At 45.0% G+C, this 24178-nt stretch overlaps 1 protein-coding gene across 1 annotated transcript in view; it reads right to left on the reverse strand.

Moving 5' to 3' along the window:
- Nucleotides 1-24178, reverse strand: part of ETS1 (ETS proto-oncogene 1, transcription factor) — a 116395-nt gene that overhangs the window by 87878 nt on the left and 4339 nt on the right. The window contains exon 2 of the mRNA XM_035009280.1: nucleotides 12255-12399. Within this exon, the coding sequence (XP_034865171.1) occupies nucleotides 12255-12399 (145 nt within the window). The remainder of the gene's footprint in view (nucleotides 1-12254; nucleotides 12400-24178) is intronic.

The following is a 24178-nucleotide window of genomic DNA, read 5'->3' on the forward strand; positions in this document are numbered from 1 at the left end:
AAAGAAAGAAAGAAAGAAAGAAAGAAAGAAAGAAAGAAAGAAAGAAAAGAAAAGAAAAAAGAAGGAAAGAGAAAGGAAGGAAGGAAGGAAGGAAGGAAGGAAGGAAGGAAGGAAGGAAGGAAGGAAAAGGAAAGGAAGGAAAAGGAAAGGAAAGGAAGGAAGAATATGGAATTTCCCTCCTCTGCAGCCCAGCCAGTAACGCTGGGAGAGGCAGGCCGCCCCCGGGGGAATTGCGGATAAATGCACTGAGGTTTAGAAGCCTCATCCCGGAGCCCCTCACCCCTGCCTGTTCCCAATTCTGCTCAGAGACATTTCAATTCCATTCTCTTCCAAGGCTCCCCCTCTCCCATCTCCAGAGCAGCAAGCCCGAATCACATCATTGAGTTTAAAATAAAGAAATGCTTTTCCTAAAGAATTCGCACACAAATAATCTCATTACCCCAGTGCTTAGGTTTATACAGCAGACGTCTTCTGCCAGGAGGAAAAAAAAAAAAAAAAAAGCACTCTACGCTCACTCACATGGAACAGCTGCGGGGAGAAAAATGGTATTTAATTCATTGTGAAATACTCAACAATGGCTACACTGCACTTTTAAAAGCCTTTTGATAGTAAAACCCACAGAGAACAGCCCATCCTGTGTGCTGAAAAGCAGCTTCCCCACAATTAGTCCCTCTATTCAGAGGTCTGAGAAGTCTGTGTAAACTTCAGCACGTGCTGTGTACATTGCGGATGGCTTCGAGGGTATAACCTTTCACAAACTTCTTTTTTCTTTTTTTCTATTTTTTTTTTTTTAAGATTTTATTTATTTATTTGGCAGAGAGAGAGAGAGCACAAGCAGGGAGAGCAGCAGGGGGAGAGGGAGAAACAGGGTCCCCGTGGAGCAGGGAGCCCGATGTGGGGCTCGATCCCAGGACCCTGGGATCATGACCTGAGCCGAAGGCAGACGCTTAACGACTGAGCCACCCAGGTGCCCCATTTTTTTATTTTATTTTTTTAAGATTTTATTTATTTACCTTTCACAAACTTCTTAGGGTTTAGTCTTGCTCAGTGACTCTGTCTGCTCCCAAAGCTAGCTGGTGGAGAAGGAGAAAGGGGGCAAAGGGGGTGTGATGCTGAGGGGACAGACCCTAAGGGAATGCCCAGCAAAGGAAAACCCACTCTCCCAATGGGCCCTGTAGACGACCGAGCTCCTTCATGCCCGATGTCAGACCCAAAGGAAGAGAGAAGATCCAAAAAGATAGGCTACACAGGCTCATTTTCTCTATTCAGCTCTAAGATTTTCATGGGTCTCTGGTTTGTGGGATAATGAGGAAAGCTTATATTCTCTTACCCTCTAGGATGGACACTAGCCACTAGGGATGAGGCAACAATGAAGACCTAAAAAAACATTTTAGGGGCAGGCCAAGTTTGCATCAAGGTCAGAGCATGGGCTTTGCAGTAGGATCCCGGTTTTACTGACCCTCTCCCTCTCAGAATTATAGTTAGACTTCTTTGGGAGGTCAAGTTACCTCTCTGAACCTCATTCATCTCATCTGTAAAATGGGTCATAATATCATCCTCAGAGGAATGTTTTTGGTTTTTTTATTTATTTATTTATTTATTTTTAAAGATTTTATTTATTTATTTGAGATAGAGAGAATGAGAGAGACAGAGAGCACATGAGAGGGGGGAAGGTCAGAGGGATAAGCAGGCTCCCTGCCGAGCAGGGAGCCCGATGCAGGACTCGATCCAGGGACTCCAGGATCATGACCTGAGCCGAAGGCAGTCGCTTAACCAACTGAGCCACCCAGGCGCCCCCTCAGAGGAATGTTTTAAGAGTAAAATCACCACACAGGTGTGATTCTTAGTATGTAGAAAGTATTTAATGAATGACAATTACTCCTCCTCTCTAGTTGTTCTAGAAAGAAGGCAGGCCTTCTCTCCGGACTTGCTACAATAAGATTATTTAAAATTGAACAAGAATGGGATATGAACTATTTTTACTCTATATTCTTAATTTTTTTATTAATCAGGAGAGAATCTACAGAAATAGAGATAGGCACAGATATCTAACTGGAAATTCTGAGGGATCTGAATTATGTTGGGGAAAAAAAAAAAAAACCTACCAAGAGTCAAGCAAACTTTGCATCATGATAGGTTAGTGTTGTTGTTCAGGAATTTTAAACTCAGATTTTCAAAGCACAAAGTACTGATGAAATGCCTGAATATCTCAGGTATGGTTGAAGCAACCAGTTTTCTGTTATTTCCAGGCTTCCCTTAACTCTCCAGGAGCAGGACCACAGACATTTCAGCTACTTTCCTTATAAAACCCGACATTCAACTTATCAACGTCATGTAAGCCCTAAGCCCTGTTCAGTGAAGAATGTCCATCTGTCCTGACCAAAGAAGAAGGAAATGCTAAGCTGTCACTGGGCAGTTCAAAGGAGCTGACCTAGGGTGGGGTCATCTCTCTCCCTAGATTTGAAACTTCTGAAAATGGTCTCCACCTGACTAAGCCAGGCTGTGACAGCAGATAGAACAGTTAGTGGTTCCACAAGAAGCCAAAGATCAGAAATGGGGGTTGAGATCCTGCAGGGAGCCCAGAGTTGGAGGCAGTTGGGTGGGGGTACGAAGCATCTGGAGGCGTATGTGGGCGCCATGGTTGTTTTTGTACACATTGTTGGTGGGGGGGTGTGAGCTCTGGACTCTTGCCCCCTTCAGAAGCAGTGTTTCTACCACTCACTCTCCCCCTTCACACACACACACACACACACACACACACACACACACACACACGGCAGCTGGGAAAGTCTATCACTAGAGGCACGTCTGTGAGAAACAGATCACAGTGTGACTCTCCCCTGTCGCTCTGGAGGAGCCTGAAATGCTCCCCCCCCCCCCCCCCCCCCCCGTAGAGGGGCCCAAGGCCCAAAACCCCCACGGACATTTGCAGAGCTCATTCTGGGGAGCATGAAAAAAAAGGGGATGTTGAAAGGGAAAAAAAAAAAAAAAAGGAGAAATATGGCTGGTCTTCAGTTAAAGCTTCAATGCCCAGTGTCTCTGGCACAATGGGATAGAATCCGCTTCCAGATTTAAATACACTCTTTCGGGACTGACCAGAGCGGTGAGGAGGGATTGATAAGGGGGAAGCTCCTACCACGGAATTCAATCCAGTTCCACAAAATAGGCTTTGCATACTCTCTATATACACCATGCTTTTAAATGCTGCAGGGGATACTAAAGTCCCTTTTGTCCTGGCCAGTAGTTCTTCACTTTTTCTTGGGGGTCCCAGACCACTCAGAGAATCCGAGGAAAGCTACAGACCCTTCGGAAACTCCTTGTACACCACTGCGGAAGGATTGCACATTTTGGACGCTCAGCCGGCTCAAGCACCCCTGCTCTTATGAGGATCTGCTGTTCTGAGACTTGGCAGAAAGTTGTCAGGGTTGATTTAAAAAAAAAAAAAAAAATGTAGGAAGCAGGTAAGAAATCAAGAGAACAGCAAAGGCGACTAGAACCCTGCTTCTGTGGGTATTTACATGCCCGGTACCCCCGTTTCCCAAGCAGCCGGGCAGCAAATCTGAGCAGACACCGGGAAAGACACAAAACAACTTCAGGAGTTCGTAGCTCTGTTGTCTTGTTTTGTAAATGTCCCCTGCAAGGATGAGCAGAGGTTCCAAAGGCTTATTTTCTTCAACAGCAAGAACGTCCAAAAGAATCAAACATTTTTTTCGGAGGTGGTAAGTGAATGGAACTGGGGTGTTCAGAAATGGAGTGGGGAAGGCACGCCCCTATTTTTGAAAAATAGTGATCCGGGAGAGGGGATGGTCCCGTGACTAATCGGTCAGATGGGGGCAGTGTCTGAACTGAGAGCTGCTGGACCACTCACACTGGCAGCCAAAGGTTGCCCTATACATCAGTGGAAAGGTAATTTCTCTCACAGTGCAATTAGGTCTCATGTTTGACCTATGAACTCTGGCCCATGCCATATTTATGCTCTCCAGACAGGCAGCAACAGGGCCAGTGAGTGAAGGTGGACGCTGAAGCAAGGTATTTAATAGGGAAGGGAAGGGAAGGGAAGGGAAGGGAAGGGAAGGGAAGGGAAGGGAAGAAGGCAGGCAGGCAGGCTCAAGAAATGAAGGAGGGAGGGAAAGAGAAAGGAAGGAGGCAGGGAGGGAGAGAGGAACCTGATCAATTTACAGCAATCTATGAAATCATAAATTGAGAGCCATGCTTTGGTGTTTGCCATTTCCACATTCAATGCGGTGTTTTGTTCCCCACCATAATTCTGTGAGGTAGGCACTATTATATTACAAATGAGAAAACTGGGGCTCAGAAGGGCTCAGGGATTTGGCCCGTGGTTGCAGAGCGGGTAGGTGGCAGGGCTATAACCTTGACCTGAATCCTTCCCACTAAACCCTCGCTCTCCTTTCTAAACAGTGACAATCCACACGTGTGCTCTGGGTCGAGCGTTGGGCTCCCTTCCCTATCTCTCCATCTCCCTGACCTACCTAGAACTCCCTCCGACCTCTTGCAAAACTTCCATCTCAGTGCAGAATCTCTTGTGTTCCAACCATCTCTTTCCAAAGCCCGGCTTGGGGCAGATGCGCTACCACAGACTGAATGGAAGGCATTCAGGCCCAGGGAGTCCACTCCTCTCTCCTCTCCTCCCTGCCTGGATCGGCATTTAAAAACTCTGATCCTCGTCCTCGGACGCCCTACCTACCTCCCGGCTCGCTCGGCCGCGCCCGCGTCTCTGGCAGCGCCAGGGTTAACCCGCCAGCCCTGCGGAGCAATGATTTCTGTTTTATTTCAGCAGGGGAAGTGTGTGCCTGCCTGATTAGCCTGATGGTTTCCTCTTTTCCCATAACCTCCAGACCCCCATGGCCCAAGTGTTTACTCTCTGAAATAAAAAATCTGCTGGTGTTTTTCTTTTTGTGTGCTCGTGTATTTTGGGAGGATTGCAGAGGAGGGAGGCGGGGTAGGGGTTAGGGACGCAGAGGCTGGGGGAGGGAGCGAGACGCCTCCCCCTGCGGGCGGCCCTCCCCCACCGAGCCTCCTCCAGCTGCGGGCTCCGGGCTCAGACCCCTGGCCGCAGTGCAAGAAAGAAACTTATTAATGAGGGAGCTGGGTCTCCGGCTTCAGCAGCTATAAACACAGCGAACATCTGGAGAGAGAGTCGGAGTCTCTCCGCGGCCAGACACTGAGAAAAACAGGCTGTCTCTGCGCATCCAGCCCCCACCCTGCGCGGTCCCACGCAGCAGCCCTCTCCTCCCGGCCGGACTCCAGCTCCCACCCCATTCACCCAGCCCGAGCTTTCCATTCACAGAGTGGAGCAGGGCCGGCCGCGCCAAGCGGGGGCCGACGCCAGGCGCGGCATCCACCGTCCCCAGCCCCCGCTCGAGGAGTTCCAGAAGAGGGGTCAAACTGCTTGAATCAAATAAGAACTCGCTGCCCCAGGGACCTTTTCCCAACTCGGACCAAATATTTGTGGTTTGAAAAAGTTCAGAGAACTTTTTTCTCCCCAACCCCCTGGGATTTTCAGTGCAAGGCTGTTACATCCTAGGATTTTTGAGAAGCCACTCGTCGGAGGACAGCCAACAGAAGGTTTGCGTTCTAACTGGAACTCCACTGAAGGTTTCTTCCCCGAGGGGACCTGCCTTCCCAAGCACCTACAGAGATGATTCACATCTGCAAAGACCTTTGCAATCCTTACTGCCCTGGGCTGCTAGGCACAGTCTAGAGAGACACAAGACTCTGGTCCCTAATGGGGCAGAGCGTCTCTTCTTGGTCCTCACCAGGTTCCCTTCACTGGTAAAAGGAGACACGTGAAGGATAAGGTTGGCAGGTGTCAGAAAATAAGCCGTGGGCAAGATGAGTGGGCAAGATTCACTGGATAAGGGTGGGACATCTACTTTCTTTGGCTCACTTAAATTCACACTCAAATCGTGCTGAAAGGAAAAAGAAGGAAGGTAGCATTTATTGATCACCTGCTATAGGCCATGACCTTTTAAGTATATACCCCATTTAATGGGCACAAGACCTCTTTGCAATCAGCGCAAGTATCCCACCTGTTAAAGGTGAGGGAACAAGATTCCGGGCATGTTCTTGCTCTTTTCCATCACACCACTGCTCATACCTTGGCTTGGACTCATAAACATTTATACCACTAAGTTCTTGTAATGTGCATATGACCCAGCACAGACTCAAAAGCTGCCAAGGGGTCAGGAGATGGGAGTAGAAAGAAGAAGGCGATGTAACATTGGTAAATGGGAGCAAATCCAGTCCATAGCGGGAGTAAGATCCTTCACTTATGGAGAACAGAGTCAGGCAGTCATAGAAATTTCCTCAGAAGAAGAATAAAATAATATAGCAAGGGAGTAGGGTAGCTTTTTTGCATATAGATTCTCTTCCTAATGCACTACAGGGCTCTTGCCTCCTGGCAACCTCTGGTCCTCTCAGAGGTGCGATGTGGGTGGGGGAGGGGATTCTTGTATCCAGCTTCCCTCAGCCCTGTCCCCTGGTTGTGACTTGTCAGGGCAGCTAGGCCCAACCATAGCCCTCAGTGAAAGGTCATGAGACAGGGTCATAGCTTCCTCCTTCCCCAAGGCCACAACTATCAAGTCAGCATCTGAGAAAGTCACAGTTTTCCCCATGAGGAATGATCCACATTACAGCATCCGAGAAACACATACACACACACAGGATCAGAACTGTTTTTTAAGAACAAAGAGACTGAAACAGGTCCTCCAGAGAAGGAACACACAGCGTGAAGGAGGAAAGAACAGATATGTGCAGCAGATGGAGTTGAAAATACTGTTCTTTAAAACCACGGGGCCATCTGAGATGGTCAGTGGAAAGGCCAAACCTGCTATGCGAATAAACACTTCGGAGCAAGGTGACTCTCCATTCAACAAGCCGGCCTGCCATTCTCTCGACGTTCTCAACGCTTAAAAGCCAAACTGGAGGCATCTGCTTCTCCCGCTGAAACTTCCCACCTGGTTGTCAACTGGGCCAGGTTTGATCTCTCCCAGCTGCCTGGCAGTCTGAAAAAGCCCCAGGAGAGACCAGAAACTCGGGCTCCCAGTACATCTCCCACTTGAACTTCCAAAGTTTATTTGAGAAAGACTTTCTTTCGTTCTACCATTTTACTAGTAAATTTATTTTAGAAATATTAAATAGGGAGATCCAAAGTCACACACTCACACTGCCAAACATTATCTTAGGAGTAAGTGTAACATTTCACGCGGGAGTCATTTCTTCTACCATGTAAGTGTCCCCACCCCCGCCCCCAGCCCCGTAACACGCTTGAACAAAGGCGCTTAGAGACAAGGAATGAGTCTTCCCCCTTCTCCAGACATCTGCTCTGTTTCCAGTATGCAGCACTGACCACCAAAAGTGTTCAACCAATCAGCGGGTCACTTTATGACTCAATGACATTTCTGGACTCTTCGAGGCGATGAATGATGGCGAACATTCATATGGTGCTTGCTAAGTGACAGCTCTGCTTCAAGCTTCACATATATTAACTTAGTGGTTTTTAAAGTGTGGTCTCTGGACCAGCAGCAGCAGTAACACCTAAGACCTTGTGAAAAATGCAAATTCTTGAGTCTTACCCTAGACTCACTGAGTCAGAAACCCTGAGGATGGAACCCAACACCCTGTGTTTTAACAAGCCTTCCAGGTGATTCTGACACACTCTGAGAACCACTGGTAGAGGGGAGGAAACGAGAGTACGGAGATACAGTAAGTTGCCTAAGGTCACCCGGTTAGGAAGAGTTGATGTGCAAACCCAAGCAATCTGGTTCCAGAATCTGGATTCTTCACCAATATACCATACATACTTCCTCTCTTATGAAGAAGGAGAAGTGGAAGGTAGGCTGTAAACGTGGGTAGATGAGGTTTTTACTATGTTCAGTGACCGAAAACCTACCAAACTGCGTTATACAGGAAGAAATATAGTATCGTCTTGCTTCTGAGGACCACGGTATGGAGACCACAGGTTCATTCCCGTAGGGGTAAGTTGGGGATATTGTCTTATGTGGCTACAGACTGCTTGCCAGCCCTAAGCAACTATTTCACAAAAGGGAACCTTAGTTACAGCATCATATCCATAAGTTTGGCTGATTCAAGACAAATCCACCCAGGAAAAGAAAAATAACTTGAGAGTATATCACTCTGGAAGGGTGCTCAGCAAGCCTCATATTTTCTGATACACACTGTTGTCGTTCATAATATTAAAATTAAATATGGGCAGCTGTCAGCTGGTGGGATGGACTGTGGTCTTGTGGCCTGGGTGCTCAGTTCGGTCTCTGATGTCGGTTTTCTAGTTCCCGGTGGAAAACAGGCATTGCATGACTCCAGCTCACTGGCTCGATCCAAAAATGGTTTGCCATCTACTGTGTCCCTTCTCAACAGGACTGTGGTTAGGAACTCGTCATAATAGTTAATGGCAGTGAAATGTTAATGATTTCTTAGAGACAAGGAGTAAGAGACTGACCTAAAAAGGGACTCTTGCTATGATAATTGAGAGAAAGGGCTGATGTTGAGGACAGAAGAGTGGACACGGGAACAGAGAGGAGGCAGGGTCAGTGGGCTCCACTCCAGTCAGACTATAAACAGTAACAGACATTTCAGCCCTGTCTTGTGTAAGGGGCTCCATTGATTCACAAGGCTCCCTGACAGAGGGATGACGAGGAGTCGACATAGAAAGGGCCATTCATTCATGCAGAACACCAGCTCCCCATCCCCATTGGCTCTTGCTAATGGCTCCAGGCTCAGAGGGATGAGGGGGAGGAGGCGGACGGGGAGGAGGAGAAGAAATAAAAGAAAATGATGACTACGAGATTGTCATGAAGAAATGTACAGCTGCGCGAGCAATTGCATGCAAATGTGGCTTCCCTTTTTAGCCGTATAGTTAATGTCCTCAGATTCATCTGGTTTTTTCTCTTTCATATCATCTTCCCCTCCCCTTTTTGCCTTGTCTTTTTCCAGGCTCCCCTTCTCTTGCCTTCCCATTCAGCTTTCATTTTCTCTTCCCACCCTGATCCACCTGTCCACCCAAACCTGAATTTCCATCCATTCCCACGCTTCTCTGTCTTCCTGGGCACCCTTCTTACCATCTGTTCTGTCCAACCCATTCTTGACTGTCTTGGTTACTGAGCATTCTCTCCCGCTCACCTGGTAGGCTCTCCCCCAGTCATATTTCTTCTCAGCTCTATTCCCTGTCTCCCCACCCCCTCCCTCACCGCCCCCTCCTCTTCCTCAGCCTCTGCCCCTTCATGAATAGGAGGCACATTATTAGGAAGGGGCCTGATGTTCCTCGATGGCCCCTCCTGCCGGGTATTCCAGTCACTGACAGATGTGGAGTCCTTGGAAAAGAAGTTCATTCATTCCTTCTGAGAGCACAAAACGTGAGATGAGAGCGGGGGTGGGAGTGGCCATGAGACAGAGGACGGGAAGGAAACTGAAGTTATAAATAGGATAAAAGAAGATGAAAAAAATGTAGCGTATTTTTTTCTCTCTTTCTTCTTACTCAACACATCTCCAAGGAAATGTGCTGCAGCTGGAGACATCATTGGTTGGTCCATGTCTTCATCTCCCTTCTCTATAACCCCAAATCTCCTTCCAAAGGACACCCATCACTGAGCAGAGCTGGACCACAGCCCAGAAATAATCACTGCAACTATTTCGTCTGGACAGCTCAAAAGGCAAAGGAGGGGCTGGAAAAGCTCAGGGTTCTTGCCAGATATTTCCATCAGAGGGAGCCTAGGGCAGAGGGAACTAGAGACCTCACATTTGCCACCAAGGCACCGCTCCCCACGGAGGCTTTCTAGTATTTCGGAGCTGTGGTTGACGACAACCAGGTCATTTTAGGACTGGTTATTATATGCACCCATCTTCCCATCCTACTCAGAAGCCACTAGTCTGTGTGACCCTGGTTTCCTTCTTGCAACAATGAAGTCGACTGTGGGAAGAAGACTATATTATCCTACTATGAATCCTCACATTTTAAAGCAGCTTCATCCCCAGAGGTTCTTCATGTGCATCACAGACACAGTGTCCTTGGCCCTGAAATAAAAATTCTTTTGCCTTTGAGAACCTTGACAAGGAGGAGAATGAAAAATCATCTTCACTTGGGAATGTATGTACTTCTCAGCTGGAAAAAAAAAAAAAAAAGAAGGACCATGTCTTTTAGTTATGAAGAAGGGACATTCTAATCTTGAGGCTATGGACCAGCATGGAATAACCTCAGCTCTTAACAAGATGTAACTTACAGCAAACAGAAGCACCATCCAGAGCAGAAAGTGTTAAGGCAAGGTAACTTTAACCTGGGTTGCACTGGAAGATACAAGACTTAAGCCTAGTGGCACTGATAGGATTCAAGAACTATATAAATGTAGGTACAACCATCCTGACCTTTTGCTTATACAAATAAGATCTATTTATTTAGGGGCTCCTGGGTGGTTCAATCGGTTAGGTGTCTGCCTTCAGCTCAGATCATGATCCCAGGGTCCTGGGGTTGAGTCCTGCATCAGGCTTCTTGCTCAGTGGGAAGCCTGCTTCTGCCCCTCCCCACCTTCGATCATACTCTCTCACTCTGTCAAATAAATAAATAAAATCTTTAAAAAAAATCTATTTATTTAGAACAGTTTGTAAAGGATGACTTTTTTCTTCTCTTAAAATCTTAAGTCCTTAAGTCTAACCTGCGAACAGGTGCGAAGTCCTCCCTGTCTCTTTTTCAAATGGATAGATAGCTGAGACATTTGTATTTATGCTTGGAAGAACCAAGCAGAAAGTGACAGCATAATATGCCAAGTCTGAAATCCAAGGGCAATGCCAAAGAATATCGCAAATATCAAGGCTATTGAGTCAAGTCAATACAGGGATTGATTTCATTCTGCCCTAGAGAAGAACCGGATCACTGGAAAGCGACTCCCATGCCTTCCCCCCAACCCCCACCAAGTGCTACAGCATCTTGCTTTATGCCTCTATATTTCTGGTCAAAGCTAAAGCATGGGCAACAAAACAAACATTTATTTTCTGTCTCTGCTATTATAAAAGTAGTCTACCATATCGTTTGTTATGTGCAGTAAAGAAACACTGAACAAAAAAGTTGTATTTAAGTGAGCTCCCAGTGGCTTTCTTCCTATGTCATGCCTTAGAATTACATATTTTCAACATGTGAGAGTTATGAGATTTCTTAGGCTAAGAATTCATCCTGGGAGAAAATACAGATTTGAACTGTTTTGTTTTGTTTTGTTTTGTTTTGGTATTTGGATATATAATCTGGCCTTATGATAAATTGAACTTAATACCCAAATCCATCACTTCAGAATCCCAAATCAAGTTTTACATTTTGCGTTAAAAGTAAAGTAACAAGGGGCGCCTGGGTGGCTCAGTCGTTCAGCGTCTGCCTTCGCTCAGGTCATGATCCCAGGGTCCAGGGATCGAGCCCCGCATCGGGCTCCCTCCTCTGCAGGAAGCCTGCTTCTCCCTCTCCCACTCCCCCTGCTTGTGTTCCCTCTCTCGCCGTGTCTCTCTCTGTCAAATAAATAAATAAAATCTTAAAAAAAAAAAAAAAGTAAAGTAACAAAAACACTAGCAGGTCAACACGACTCATGGAATTTGTGAGATACCTAGTGACCTTTGCAAAACAGAATGGGGATAAGGACTCTCAACCTATCAGGTCTTTGGGAGAGGGGACCCATGGGAGAGCTCTCTAGAGGAATGCGATTCCTGGTCACCAGGGGGCAGCACGGTGACCAGCAAGTCAGGGAGAGAAGGGAATGCTGGGAGGAGAGGAAGGAGGTCTGTGAGGGAGAGCTGGGGAGAGAGAGGGGGTGGAGGAAAAAGGAGCCAGATGCAGGTGGGTACCGGCCAAGACGTTGAGGACAATGGGGAGAAAAAGATGAATAAAGAAATTCCGTTTTGTAAGAAGGCTAACTGTTTATCCAGCTCATACTCTCCGACTGCAGAACTTCTAGGCCCTTTGTCAACAACCAGGCCGAAACGGGTGAGTCTCAGGAAATGCATGGTGCACAGAACTATTTACAGAATGAAGACCTGAAGCAACCTCTCTTGGGCTCATTCCTAGAGTTTCATCTTCCTGTCGCAGGAGAATAAAGTAAGTGGGACTTTCCATTAGAGAACAATAGCATCTTGTCCCCACATAAGCCGTGACAGATGTTGTTGCTGCAGAGAATGCAGCCCACATCACCCTTCCACTGTCCTCCAACTCTATCTGTAGTCCGAGCCTTTGTTCATGTTCCTACCTGAGCCACAGTGTTCCAGACCAGTAGGAACTTCCTGAGTGGCTGCCTCATCCCAGAAGGGGTAGTAGGCTCTTTGCGGGTGATAATTGGACTGGAAACCACAGGCCATTCGAGGATCTTCGTAGGAGTTGATAGGTCCCTGCCTCTATAACAAGGAAAAAAAATAAGGAAATATATTAACAGGAAAATCTCTATACTCTAGCCTGAATGCAATAATAACTTCCTATCATACAACCACATGTGAGTAGGAATCATCCATAGATGATAACAGAGTAGAACCAACTACTGATCACATACCCCTCCCCCCAAAGAAAGACAGGGAAGGAGAAGAGTCTCTTACTTAGATTTTCATCCATTTCTTCAAGCATTTGACAACTACCTTTTCTAATTTTCAAATAAGGACCCATGATTAGCAGCAAGGCAGAATCTCGGCCATCTTTATACGATCCTGGCTTTTGAAATTTTTGGTGTTCTTACTCTGTAAAAACACCATAAACGGATATTCTTGCAAAACATTCTACTCTCATAGAACCAGTAGGTGACAAATGCCAAAGGAAAGCCAAAAAATGGGCTAATGTAATAATAATCACTCGTTTTTCAGTTAATCCATTGTGCACGGGTTTTAATGATATTGATAGCTAGACAGAAATTTTCAGTTTCTCACAACATTTGGGAACTTGTGCCACTCTTTGATCCATTTTATGAAAATCATAAAATATACCATCTACCCAGTACTCTTTAAGGAAGGCAGATGTGTTTCCTCAAGCAGATGTGGGAGGCATATTTTGCAGTGTTTGAGACCCTATTCTTTGAAGCTAGGTATATACATGGATTCAAATCCTGGCTCTACCACTTACTAATGGAAGACCTGGGCCTGTTCCTTTATCTAAACCTGTTTACTCAATTATAAGGTGAGAATAATACCTACCTCATAAGGTAGGAAGGAATAGGTAAAATATGTGTAAGAAAATTATATTTAAAGCGAAATAAAATATGAAATGCATGTGTAAATTGTCTATGTGATGCCTAATAGAAGGTAGATATTATTTTAATATAACAGACCCTTAACATTCCTGGGATTGAGCAAGAGGGTTAAAAAGTAAGACACAAGGGGCGCCTGGGTGGCTCAGTCATTAAGCGTCTGCCTTCAGCTCAGGTCATGATCCCAGGGTCCTGGGATCAAGCCCCGCATCAGACTCCCAGCTCAGCGGGGAGCCTGCTTCTCTCTCTCCTCCCTGCTCGTGCTCTCTCTCACTATCTCTGTCTGTCTCTCTCTCAAATTCATAAATAAAATCTTTTTTTAAAAAAGTAAGAAACAAAAGAAGCAGCAGATTCACAGGAAGATTTCCTAAGGAGTCTAATCTACACTGGCCCATCGTTTACTTCTTTTTTTTCCTTTTATCTTCTCTTATGGCCCCTCCACCTCCATAAAAAAACCTTAATTAAGATAATCAAACTCTGCTATAATTTGATGTGGTTAAATCTACTGATGTTAAGGGGCTAATTAATAAATATAGCTACTCAGATGGTATTCTCATCTCTGAAGGGTAGCTTGCTAACCCCCAGTAAGAGCCTCTCATTGGAGAACCTCCTATGCCCTCTCCCCCTGAGCAGCAGGACAAGAACTCAGCGCTGTTCTGTTATATTCAACATTCCCTATCTACTCTCTCTTCCCCATTTTGCGATTGTCCATTAACGTAAGCTCAGTAAAAATAACAGAAGAGAGTATATTGGCACAGAGAAAAATGATAATCGAAACCAAAATATAGAAGGACATTTGTGCACATAAAATAGGATGACCTCACTGATATGAGGAATTCTTAATCTCAGGAAACAAACTGAGGGTTGCTGGAGTTGGGGGGCGGTGGGAGGGATGGGGTGGCTGGGTGATAGACATTGGGGAGGGTATGTGCTATGGTGAGCACTGTGAATTGTGCAAGACTGTTGAATCACAGATCTGTACCTCTGAAACAAATAATGCAATATATGTTAAGAAAAAAAAAAAGAAGAAGATAGTAGGAAGGGAAGAATGAAGGGGAGGAAATCGGAGGGGGAGACGAACCATGAGAGACGATGGACTCTGAAAAACAAACTGAGGGTTCTAGAGGGGAGGGGGGTGGGAGGATGGGTTAGCATGGTGATGGGTATTGAAGAGGGCACGTTCTGCATGGAGCACTGAGTGTTATGCACAAACAATGAATCATGGAACACTATATCAAAAACTAATGATGTAATGTATGGTGATTGACATACCAATAAAAAAATAGGATGACATTTTCCATAATATTCATAAAATCATTCAAAATAGGGCTGGATGAAGTTTACTTTGGGGCTGTTCAACTTCTAACTGGGCTAAAGGTGCCGAGAACATAATAACGCCCTTGGAACTGAATGGAGTCTCCTTGAGTTGTTGAGTAGCAAAAGCTAATATACTTGGCTCCTGCTACCGGACCCTGGTGAGAACCACTAGAATGTAAATGGAGCAATGGTGTTCTGCTAACTATTTGTGTTTGGGACCAAAAGATTTAGGGAAATCATTGGCAAGAATACTCTCCTGAGCTTCAGTCAGAAAACGTTTCCTGAATTCTGGTTAAAACCATTTTGGGGACATTGTATTTTCATACTGTAAGCTCCCGAGGCAACAACTTTTGAATTCCCAAGGATAAGTAGGTCTTCGACAACACTTTGCAACTGAATCCATTTGAAACTCATTTCCTAGGCTACCTGTGTGCTCTCAATATCTATCCCCAACTTTTTTTTTTTTTAAAGATTTTATTTATTTATTTGACAGAGAGAGACACAGCGAGAGAGGGAACACAAGCAGGGGGGAGTGGGAGAGGGAGAAGCAGGCTCCCCGCAGAGCAGGGAGCCCGATGCGGGACTCGATCCCAGGACCCTGGGATCATGACCTGAGCTGAAGGCAGTCGCTTAACCAACTGAGCCACCCAGGCGCCCTATCCCCAACTTTTGATATTTCTCTAGAGTCTTCCTCAAAATCCAATGTCAAGGATCAGAGTTGTAGGAATTGGATCTCGAGTGAGGAAATTTTTATTCTAAATTATATAGAGGAGAATTCTAAGTTGCCTACCCCTGTTCTTTTGGGACAGTATATGCCTTAGAAGATGGCGGTAGATAGTACAAGTAGAATCATAGATAGGTAGTAGGTAGTTTGTTATAGACCCTGCAAGGGTATTAAAAACCTGAGGGGAAATTTTTGTTTTTGCATTTTGTATCATTTATTATTTTTTTATATTTGTTACTCAAGTATAGTTGACAATGTTATGTTAGTTTCAGGTGTAGACCATAGTGATTTGACAAATCTGTATATTACACTATGCTCCCCATGATAAGTATAGCCACCGTTTGTCACCATACAATGATATTACAATATTATTGATTATATTCCCTATGCTGGAATTTTATAACTGGAATTTTGTACTCTTAATTCCCTTCACCTAATTCGTCCATTCCCCAAGCCCTCTCTCTTCTTGCAAACACCAGTTTGTTTTCTGTATTTATGGGTCTGTTTTTGTTTGTTCATTTGGTTTTTTTTTTTTTCTTTTTAAATTCCAAATGTAAGTGAAATCATACAGTATTTGTCTTCAACTGACTTATTTCACTTAGCTTAATACCCTCTAGGTCTATCTGTGTTGTCACAAAAGGCAAGATTTCATTCTTTTTTATGGCTAAGCAATACTCCAGTGTGTGTGTGTGTGTGTGTATCCCATCTTCTTTGTCCATTCATCTACCCATGGACACTTAGGTTGCTTCCATATCTTGACTATTGTAAATAATGCTGCAATAAACATAGGGGTGCATGTATCTTTGCAGTTAGTGTTTTTGTTTTCTTTAAGTAAATACCTAGTTGTGGAATTATTGAATCATACGGTAATTCTATTTTTATTTTGAGGAACCTCTATACTATTTTCTATAGTGCCTGCATAGTTTGCATTCCCATCGACAGTACACAAGAGTTCCTTTTTCTTCATCCTCACCAACACTTGTATCTTGTTTTGTTGATTTTAGCCCTTCTGACAGGTGTAAGGTGATATCTCATTGTGATTTTGATTTGCATTTCCCTGATGATTAGTGACATTGAGCATCTTTTCATGTGTCTGTTAGCTATCTGTAGTCTTCTTTGGAAAAATGTCTGTTCATGTCTTCTGCCCAGAAGATTTTGGATTATTTGCTTTTTTGGTGTTGAGTTGTATAAATTCTTTATATATTTTGGATATTAAACCTTTATCGAATGTACCATTTGCAAATATCTTTTCCCATTCGGTGGGTTGTCTTTTTGTTTTATTGATGGTTTCCTCCACTGTGCAAAAGCTTTTTATTTTAATGTAGACCCAACAGTTTATTTTTACTTTTGTTTCCCTTGCCTGAGGAGACATATCTAGAAAAATATTACTAAAGATGATGTCAAAGAAATTACTGCCTATGTTTTCTTTTAGGAGTTTTATGGTTTTATGTCTCACATTTAGGTCTTTAATCCATTTTGAGTTTATTTTTGTGCATGGTGTAAGAAAGTGGGCCAGTTTCATTCTTTTGCATGTAGCTGTCCAGTTTTCCCAACACCATTTGTTGAAGAGAATGTCTTTTCCCCCATTGGATATGCTTGCCTCCTTCATTATAGATTAATTGACCATACAAGTGTGGATTTATTTCTGGGCTCTCTATCTCGTTCCATTGATCTATATGTCTGTTTTTCTGCCAGTACTGTTGTTTTGATTACTATAGCTTTGTAGTATATCTGGAAATCTGGGATTGTGATGCCTCCAGCTTTGTTCTTTCTCAGGATTACTTTGGCTATTCAATGTCTTTTTTTGTTTCATACAAATTTCAGGATTATTTGTTCTAGTTATATGAAAAATGTTATTGGTATTTTGATAGGGATTACATTGAATCTGTAGATTGCTTTAGGTAATATGGATATTTTAACAATATTAATTCTTCCAATCCATGAGCATTGTATGTCTTTCCATTTGTTTTTGTCATCTTCAGTTTCTTCCATCTTCTTCTTACAGTTTTCAGAGTATAGGTGTTTCACCTCCTTGGTTAATCTATTCCTAAATATTTTATTCTTTTCGATGCAAGATGGGATGGAGAACTTTTTTTGGGTTTACAAGCTTAAGCTTTCTCTGCTAAGGAAAGGCCACTGATGGTAAAGTGTAGTGTGCAAAGAAGTGTTGAAGGAAAATTATCTGGATGTGCTGTGCAGGGGAGAGATGGAAGGCAGAAGGAGTACTTTGTGGGTTAGAAATAAAGCAATGAGGTTCCAGACACAGGCAATGACAACAATGTAGCAGTGTGAAGAGTCAACTCCCAGCCTCTGATTAACAACCATGTTCAGCATCAGACTGAATTTATGTGGCTGGCTTCTTTTTTTTTTTTTTTTTTAGGACTCATTCCTGCCCCAAACCAGGCTTTTTGTTGTCAGGGATAGTTCATATATTATTTTATAAATGGAAATCTATTTTTAAGACATATTTTCTCTTTAGCTGTCCTCAGTGGAGCCAGAGGACCCTACTTTTAAGAATGAGAAGGAGGTAGTGCACCAAGCCTACCATGAACCACAAACATCTTTGCTAGCGGATACTCCTGGAAGCACCATGACTTGTTATCTAGACACCTGCCTGTTTATTAGACGTTTCACAAACTGACTTAATACCTATTTCATAGAGTATGAAAATGACATTTTTACTCAAAAGAACCACATAGCTAGTTCCAATTCATTTTGAAACTCTTAGTTGAGGAGAAAGAAACAGGTTATTAACAGGTCAGAAATCTGGGCTGCACAACCCCCGCCTCATTGCTTTAAAAAAGCGCCACCCAAAATAAGTTTGAGTCTCTTTGTTGACACTGTCCTTTCCTGGCTGCAACTGGAGGTGAACTCATGATATGCAAGCAACATTTTCAGTCCCTGTCACAGTTTTAAGAAACCATCCGTCCTCACTCATTCATGCCACAGGTGATTTTTGAAAGGAACTAACGTACATCATGCACCTGCTCTATGCCAGTTGGTGTGCTAAGCATTGTGCAGAAATGGTCACATTTAATCCTTACCACGCTCATGCAAGATTAGTATTTCTACCCCCATTTTGCAGAACAAACTGAGGCTTTAAGAGGACAAGTAGTGGTGCCTGGTGGCTCAGTTAGTTAAGCATCTAACACTTGATTTAGGCTTAGGTCATGATCCCAGGGTCCTGGAATCAAGTCCCAAGTCAGGCTCTGCACTCAACACGGAGTCTGCTTGTCCCTCTCCCTCTGATTCGCCCCTCTCCCTCTCTCTCTCAAATAAATAAATAAATAAATAAATAAATAAATAAATAAATAAATAAATAAAATCTTTTTAAAAGAGGACAAGTAAATTTCCAAAGGCCACACAGGCTAATAAAATAATAAAGATAGAATTCAAACCCACGTCTATTGGGTTTCAGACTCTCTTTTCTTCTACCTGTCCTACATAAAGCTTATGTGGCCCTCATTTAGATTTCTCAAGAAAGGTGACAGCTGTCCTAGGATAGGTACTAGGCAAGTTATGGCAATGTGCATTTATGGAGCAAATTTATATCATGCACCCAGTCTATGCCAAGCATCATGTTAGATGAACACATGAACACAATAAGAACACAATATGAACAAGAAATGAACTTCACCCTTAGGAACATTCAGACAAGTAAACAGGAAATTACAGTGAGGGTTAAGTACCAATGTGTAGGGGGAGGGGCATGGCGGCAGGTAATACTTCCTGGAGGAAGCAAATTAAGGTAACTAAAAGGCTGGGTAAGATTTAGCCTAGAACATGTGGTGAAGGACCTAGAGAGCAAAAAAAGATGATCACACACCTTAAGGTGAAAAGGAACATATAATACTACCAAAGAAGAACAAGAAAGATTCAGATAGGTGATCTAGAGAGATAAAGACCGTGTTGTTTGGCGTTGAGAAGTATGAGGGAAAGGTGTGCTCTTGGACAATGTGGATGCTTGCCATGGGGGGGTAATTAGTAAGAAGTAAAGCTGGAGGGACAGGATAAGGTCACAACATTGAGGCCTGTAAATACCAGACAGGAATTTGGCTCCAGGAGAAAAGCTTTGGAAGTTGCATCAGAGGTAGTGACATGGTGAATCAATATGTTCTAGAAGGTTCGTTTGATGGTGCCAAGTAGAATGGGCTGAGCAAGAGAAGGAGGTGAGGAAGCTGACATAGGCACTAGAGTGCCTCACAGAGCCATATTGGAGACTGAGGCAAAGAGGGAAAAACATCAGTACTACTAATCCTAACTTTATTTAAAATTGTTATGTTTATTAATAATTTTTGCATTAATTCTGACTTTTGAAAATACTGCATTAAGATATCATTTAGCTTGATTCCTGAGTGCTGGGGCACCCCTTATGTGTCGTGCCCACGTGAGGACTCCACTGGCATCCTGCTAGTTCCGGAGCTGAGCAGGAGTCCAGGTACGAGGAGAGCATTAGATCAGGGTCATGAGTGCAGAGGTGAAGAGGAAACAAGAAATGTGTGTATGTGTCAAAGGAAGAACCTACATGATTTTCTAACTGATAGGAGATGAAGGAAAGCGGGGGGATTCCCAGATAATACTCAGATTGCTTGCTTCTGTCATAACGACAAAGGTGAGTATAATACAAAAGGATAGAGGAAGAGAATTTCACCCTTAGTTGTGTTTAGGTGGAGTGATGGCAGAACAACCTGGTGGGGCTGGGGGTCCCGAAGGTGGATGCAGGTTAGGAGAGGACAAGAAAGGGTGCAGTTAGATCTGGAAACATGGAGAACCCAATGAGAGTACAAAGTCAAAAAAAATGGTAGTTCAAACAAAACCGAAAACAATTAAAAATGGGTCTGTAAAGTTGCCTACAGTTACAAGAGATGAAAGGGGAAAAAACAGCCAAGAGGGGCTGGTTGAAGACAGAGGAAGAAAAACAAGACAGGGTACAGAGTCGTGGAAACCAAAGGCAGAGCTTCAGAACCAAGGGTGGTTGGCCAGTGGCCACCAAGGGAAGGATGGAAGCCACAGGGCCTTGGAGGGATTGGGCCGCCTCCTCCGGGACATCTCGGGAAAGCGCACCTTTTGCCCTGCTCTGTCCCACACATGGTGGCAAGCTGCCTAGGGAAGGGCACTCCTCGCCCTGTCCTCCTGGGGGCTGTCAGAGGACACAGCCCAAGTCCACATGCTTCACCTTTATGACACTGGAAACAAATAAAACAGAGCCCCGGAAATCTGGAAGCTGCTAGAACGATGGGCACACCCTATCCCTGCTCGGCTCTGAAGGTGAGCCAGCTCAAATGACCAGCACCACAGCGGACCACATCCATTCACCCTCCAGTCAAGGTCTCGCCTACTTTATTACCTCTCCCTAGCTCCACCTCTCAAAGCTTCAGGGTCCCCCCCACCCCCACAACCCCTGCTGCTCTCTCTTCAGGAGCATCTTCTCGCCCTTCCCCTCCCAACCCTGCCAAACCTCGCAACCATTGATTTTGCTCATTGTCTGCCTTCTCCCTGCCCCCCCACATTCAGAAAAGAAGGAATAGGGGAATATTTTCCCAACACTACCTCACAAACCTATGGGGGGTCCGCATGTCTATAAGACTATGTTTGATCTGTTCTTCGAGCTCCTATCTGCCTTTAGCCAAGCAACTGTAAATGTCCCCGTGTTTGCCTACTAATTCCCTCCTTTCTATTCTGTGTGTGGACTCAGCACACAAACTCTGTGGGAGCAAATCTGTCTTTTCTTTGGTCAACTTCAGAATCCAGGACCACGAGTATATGAGACACAAGAGCTATTTTTAGATGTTGCTGTTTAAAAAAAAAACAAACAAAAAACCAAACTGACAACAAAACAAAGATTTTACACCCAGGGCCGAAGCTGAGCGAGCATTGGAAGTGTGCCTCTGTGGGGATAGCCATTTTTCTGGGAATGTCATAGATGTCCACACACTCTAGTGGGAAGACAGAAGACGGGGAATCAGGGAGCTGGATTCAAGTCCTGCTCTGCCCCCAAGGAGCCGCGTCACCTCCAGCTTGTCACTTAACCTCCTAGCTTTTGGTTCCTGAGGAGGCTGGCCTCGGTGATCTCCACGCTCCTTTCCAAGTCCACCGTCTTCTTCTTCTGATCCATCCACATTCTTTCTCCCGACCTGTGACCCACAGCCTTCACAGGTGGGGGAGCCTCAAAGCCCAAAGTTGTCATAGTCATAGTTTGGATTCATGACATTCAAGGTGCCCTTTAAATTTATGAAGGCCTTCATATTGTTGCTCTACTTCTTTCCTAAAACCATGCTCAAATATGGCTTGGATCCCACATCCCCCATTTTTCAGCAGAGAAGAGTGAGGCTTTGAAAGTACCTGTCTACAGAAGAACTCTCGGGGCTCCTGCCTAGTCAATGCTCAGGAAAAATCTGTGCAACCAACAGACAGTCTCTCAGCTTTAACCCTTTCACCCCATTGCACGCAGTGGGCCTTCCACATGGGTCCGAACTCCATAGATTTTAGTCTGGGCTTCCTCATCCTCAGAGGATGCTAGGTCGCAGAGAAGCTCTGCGGGCAATGCTAAGGGCAAGTTTTGGGCCAACCACGTCTGGCCTTCAGAAGGACACGGAGGCCCATCTGCTTCGGGAGGGCACGTGTGTCCTGCTCCCTGGAGAGGCAGAGGGGAAGGAGGCAAGCAGAAATACTCCTGAGCTGAGATTCAGCCTTCCTCAGCACTCCCGTCGAAGAGGAGGGAGGGGCGGGTGGTGCCGCCACAAGAGAGGCAGGAACAGACAAAATAGGAAACTCTCAAAGGGCAGTTTAATTTTAGACTCAAGGCCAGGAAATTCTTCTTAAAACAATAAGAGTGATGGGCTTGGGCCCTGGTGAAAGGGCAGGCCTGACCTCCTGCAGGTTTCTAAGGGAGGAATGCGGAGCCCGGATGCAGTGTTGCAGAGACGGGCACCTCGAACTCCTCCTGGAACGGGGACCACGGCTGAGGCTGCTCGTGGCAGCCGGAGACCACAGCCAACCCTTGAGGATACCAGCTGACGCTCCTGGGTCTCTGACCCTTGCCACCAGCCTGAGCGCCTGGCCTTGACACTTTCCTGCTGAGAGATCTGCAGGGAGACACATGTTCTTTGTCAGCTTCTATCCCGTCCCTTAGCATGAAGCCTGCAGCCTCCCAGGGTCTCCAGAGGTGACTGCTTCGGGCACCCCATAGAGCAGAGATAGAGGTGCCAGATGACTCAGGGCCTCGGTCCGGGCCCAGGGGTCATGGGTGGATAAACTCTTCCAGGCTACAAGACCCGACAGTAGTTCCAATTTGCTGAGTGCTCTACAAAATGCAGTTTGGGTTTTTCCCTAAATCCGGGAAGACCCCTTCATCATAAATAAGACAGCTAGGTGTGTGAATGAAAGTCTATTATAAGTTCTTTTACATTACCACATATGTAAAAAATGATGAAGATAAATTCGGTAGTAAGGAGTGTCCTTAGCTGGGAGTCAGGAGATCTGGGTCACATACCACTTCCCGCCGGCTCTGTAAATTCAGGCAACTTATTTACTCTCTGAGGACCTTAAGTTCCTGATACCGGGAGATGACCTGTAGGTTGTGTCCTGGCTCCGAAATTCTCTAGCTGGTGCTCACTGAACCCAGTATTTTAGAAAAGCCCCCCTTTTTAAGATGCTGGAAAAATACACGTGATCACTCTTTCCTTCAATGTTTCTGACCAGCACTAAGAGTTATGACTGTAAATAATTTCCCTAAGCATTATGTTCCAGCAATTTCTCCAGGGGTAAAGCCATCGCCATCCCAAGCAACGAGGAGAAAAAGAACAACAAAAAAACCACATTTTCCAGTGTTCACTTATATTCCACATTTCTTTTGTGTGTTTCTACTTCTCTAATCCCAAATGCTTTATCCATTGTTCTCCAGGATCCGCACAGAAAAGGAAAGGGCGTACTGTGCTAGGCTTTACAGCCACAAGCGCGAGCCCTTCCCCAGAGGACCAGGGACAGCGCAGACTCCCCGGTGACCACTGCAAGGCTGCAATCCTGAGACATGTGGGCTGGAGGTGAAGAGTGTGCGAACAGCCCTGGGTAAGCAGGGAATTGCTTCCCAAGGAGGCCCAATTAAACTGCAATTACTCAAGATAAGAGAACCAGGTCTGTTTACACAATGGGGTTGTAAACCACCAGCCCATGACAAGGGAACTTTGATCTGGTGGCGAGGGAGCTGTTTCTGGTGCAGGGTAGTGATGAAGCAAGGAGGTTGCTCAATAAGAATGTCTCCATCTTCACCCCAGTAGCCCCCATCTTGCCCTGGCAACACAAGAAGTGGAATCATTTCCACTCCTCCCTCCATGTTTCCATCCACAGCAATCAAAGAGTCTGGAGAAGAGCAGAGAAGAGACAGTGAACATAAGGGAGAGAGAATTAGCTAAGGTCATAGCTGTGGGAGGCACTCGACAAGAATTTCCTCACTGAACCATCATGATGGTCTTGCATGCAAAATTATACTCTGCCTCTTACACAGAATAGGACACTGAAGCTCAGAGAGGTTAAGTAATTTGTCCAAGGTCACATGGTTAAGGAGTAAGAGACCAGAATTTAACCCACATCTCTCTGACTCCAAAGTGCTTTCCATTATAATTGGATGGGCTGCATTCCACAGCTGCCTGGTCCAGACTGCAGGCTGTCCCCTGTCTCATGTGAAAGAGGCAAGAACAACGTGGGTCCCCCTCCTGTCTCACCAGAGGGTCAGAAGGTAGAACTAGAGTTATGTATCCAAAAAAACAATCGATCCATCAGTCAATGACAGAAGGAAGAAGGAACATGTACAAAAGAGGATTTGCTCAAACCATGAAGTGATTGGCGAGATCCAATCTCAAAGGTCTCTGTGTTGGCAAGCTGTGCCTGAGGGCATGGTTTCGAG

Source organism: Mirounga leonina, unplaced genomic scaffold (genome assembly GCF_011800145.1).
Source record: "Mirounga leonina isolate KUSES-001 unplaced genomic scaffold, KU_Mleo_1.0 Mir_153, whole genome shotgun sequence".
Taxonomy (NCBI): Eukaryota; Metazoa; Chordata; class Mammalia; order Carnivora; family Phocidae; genus Mirounga; species Mirounga leonina.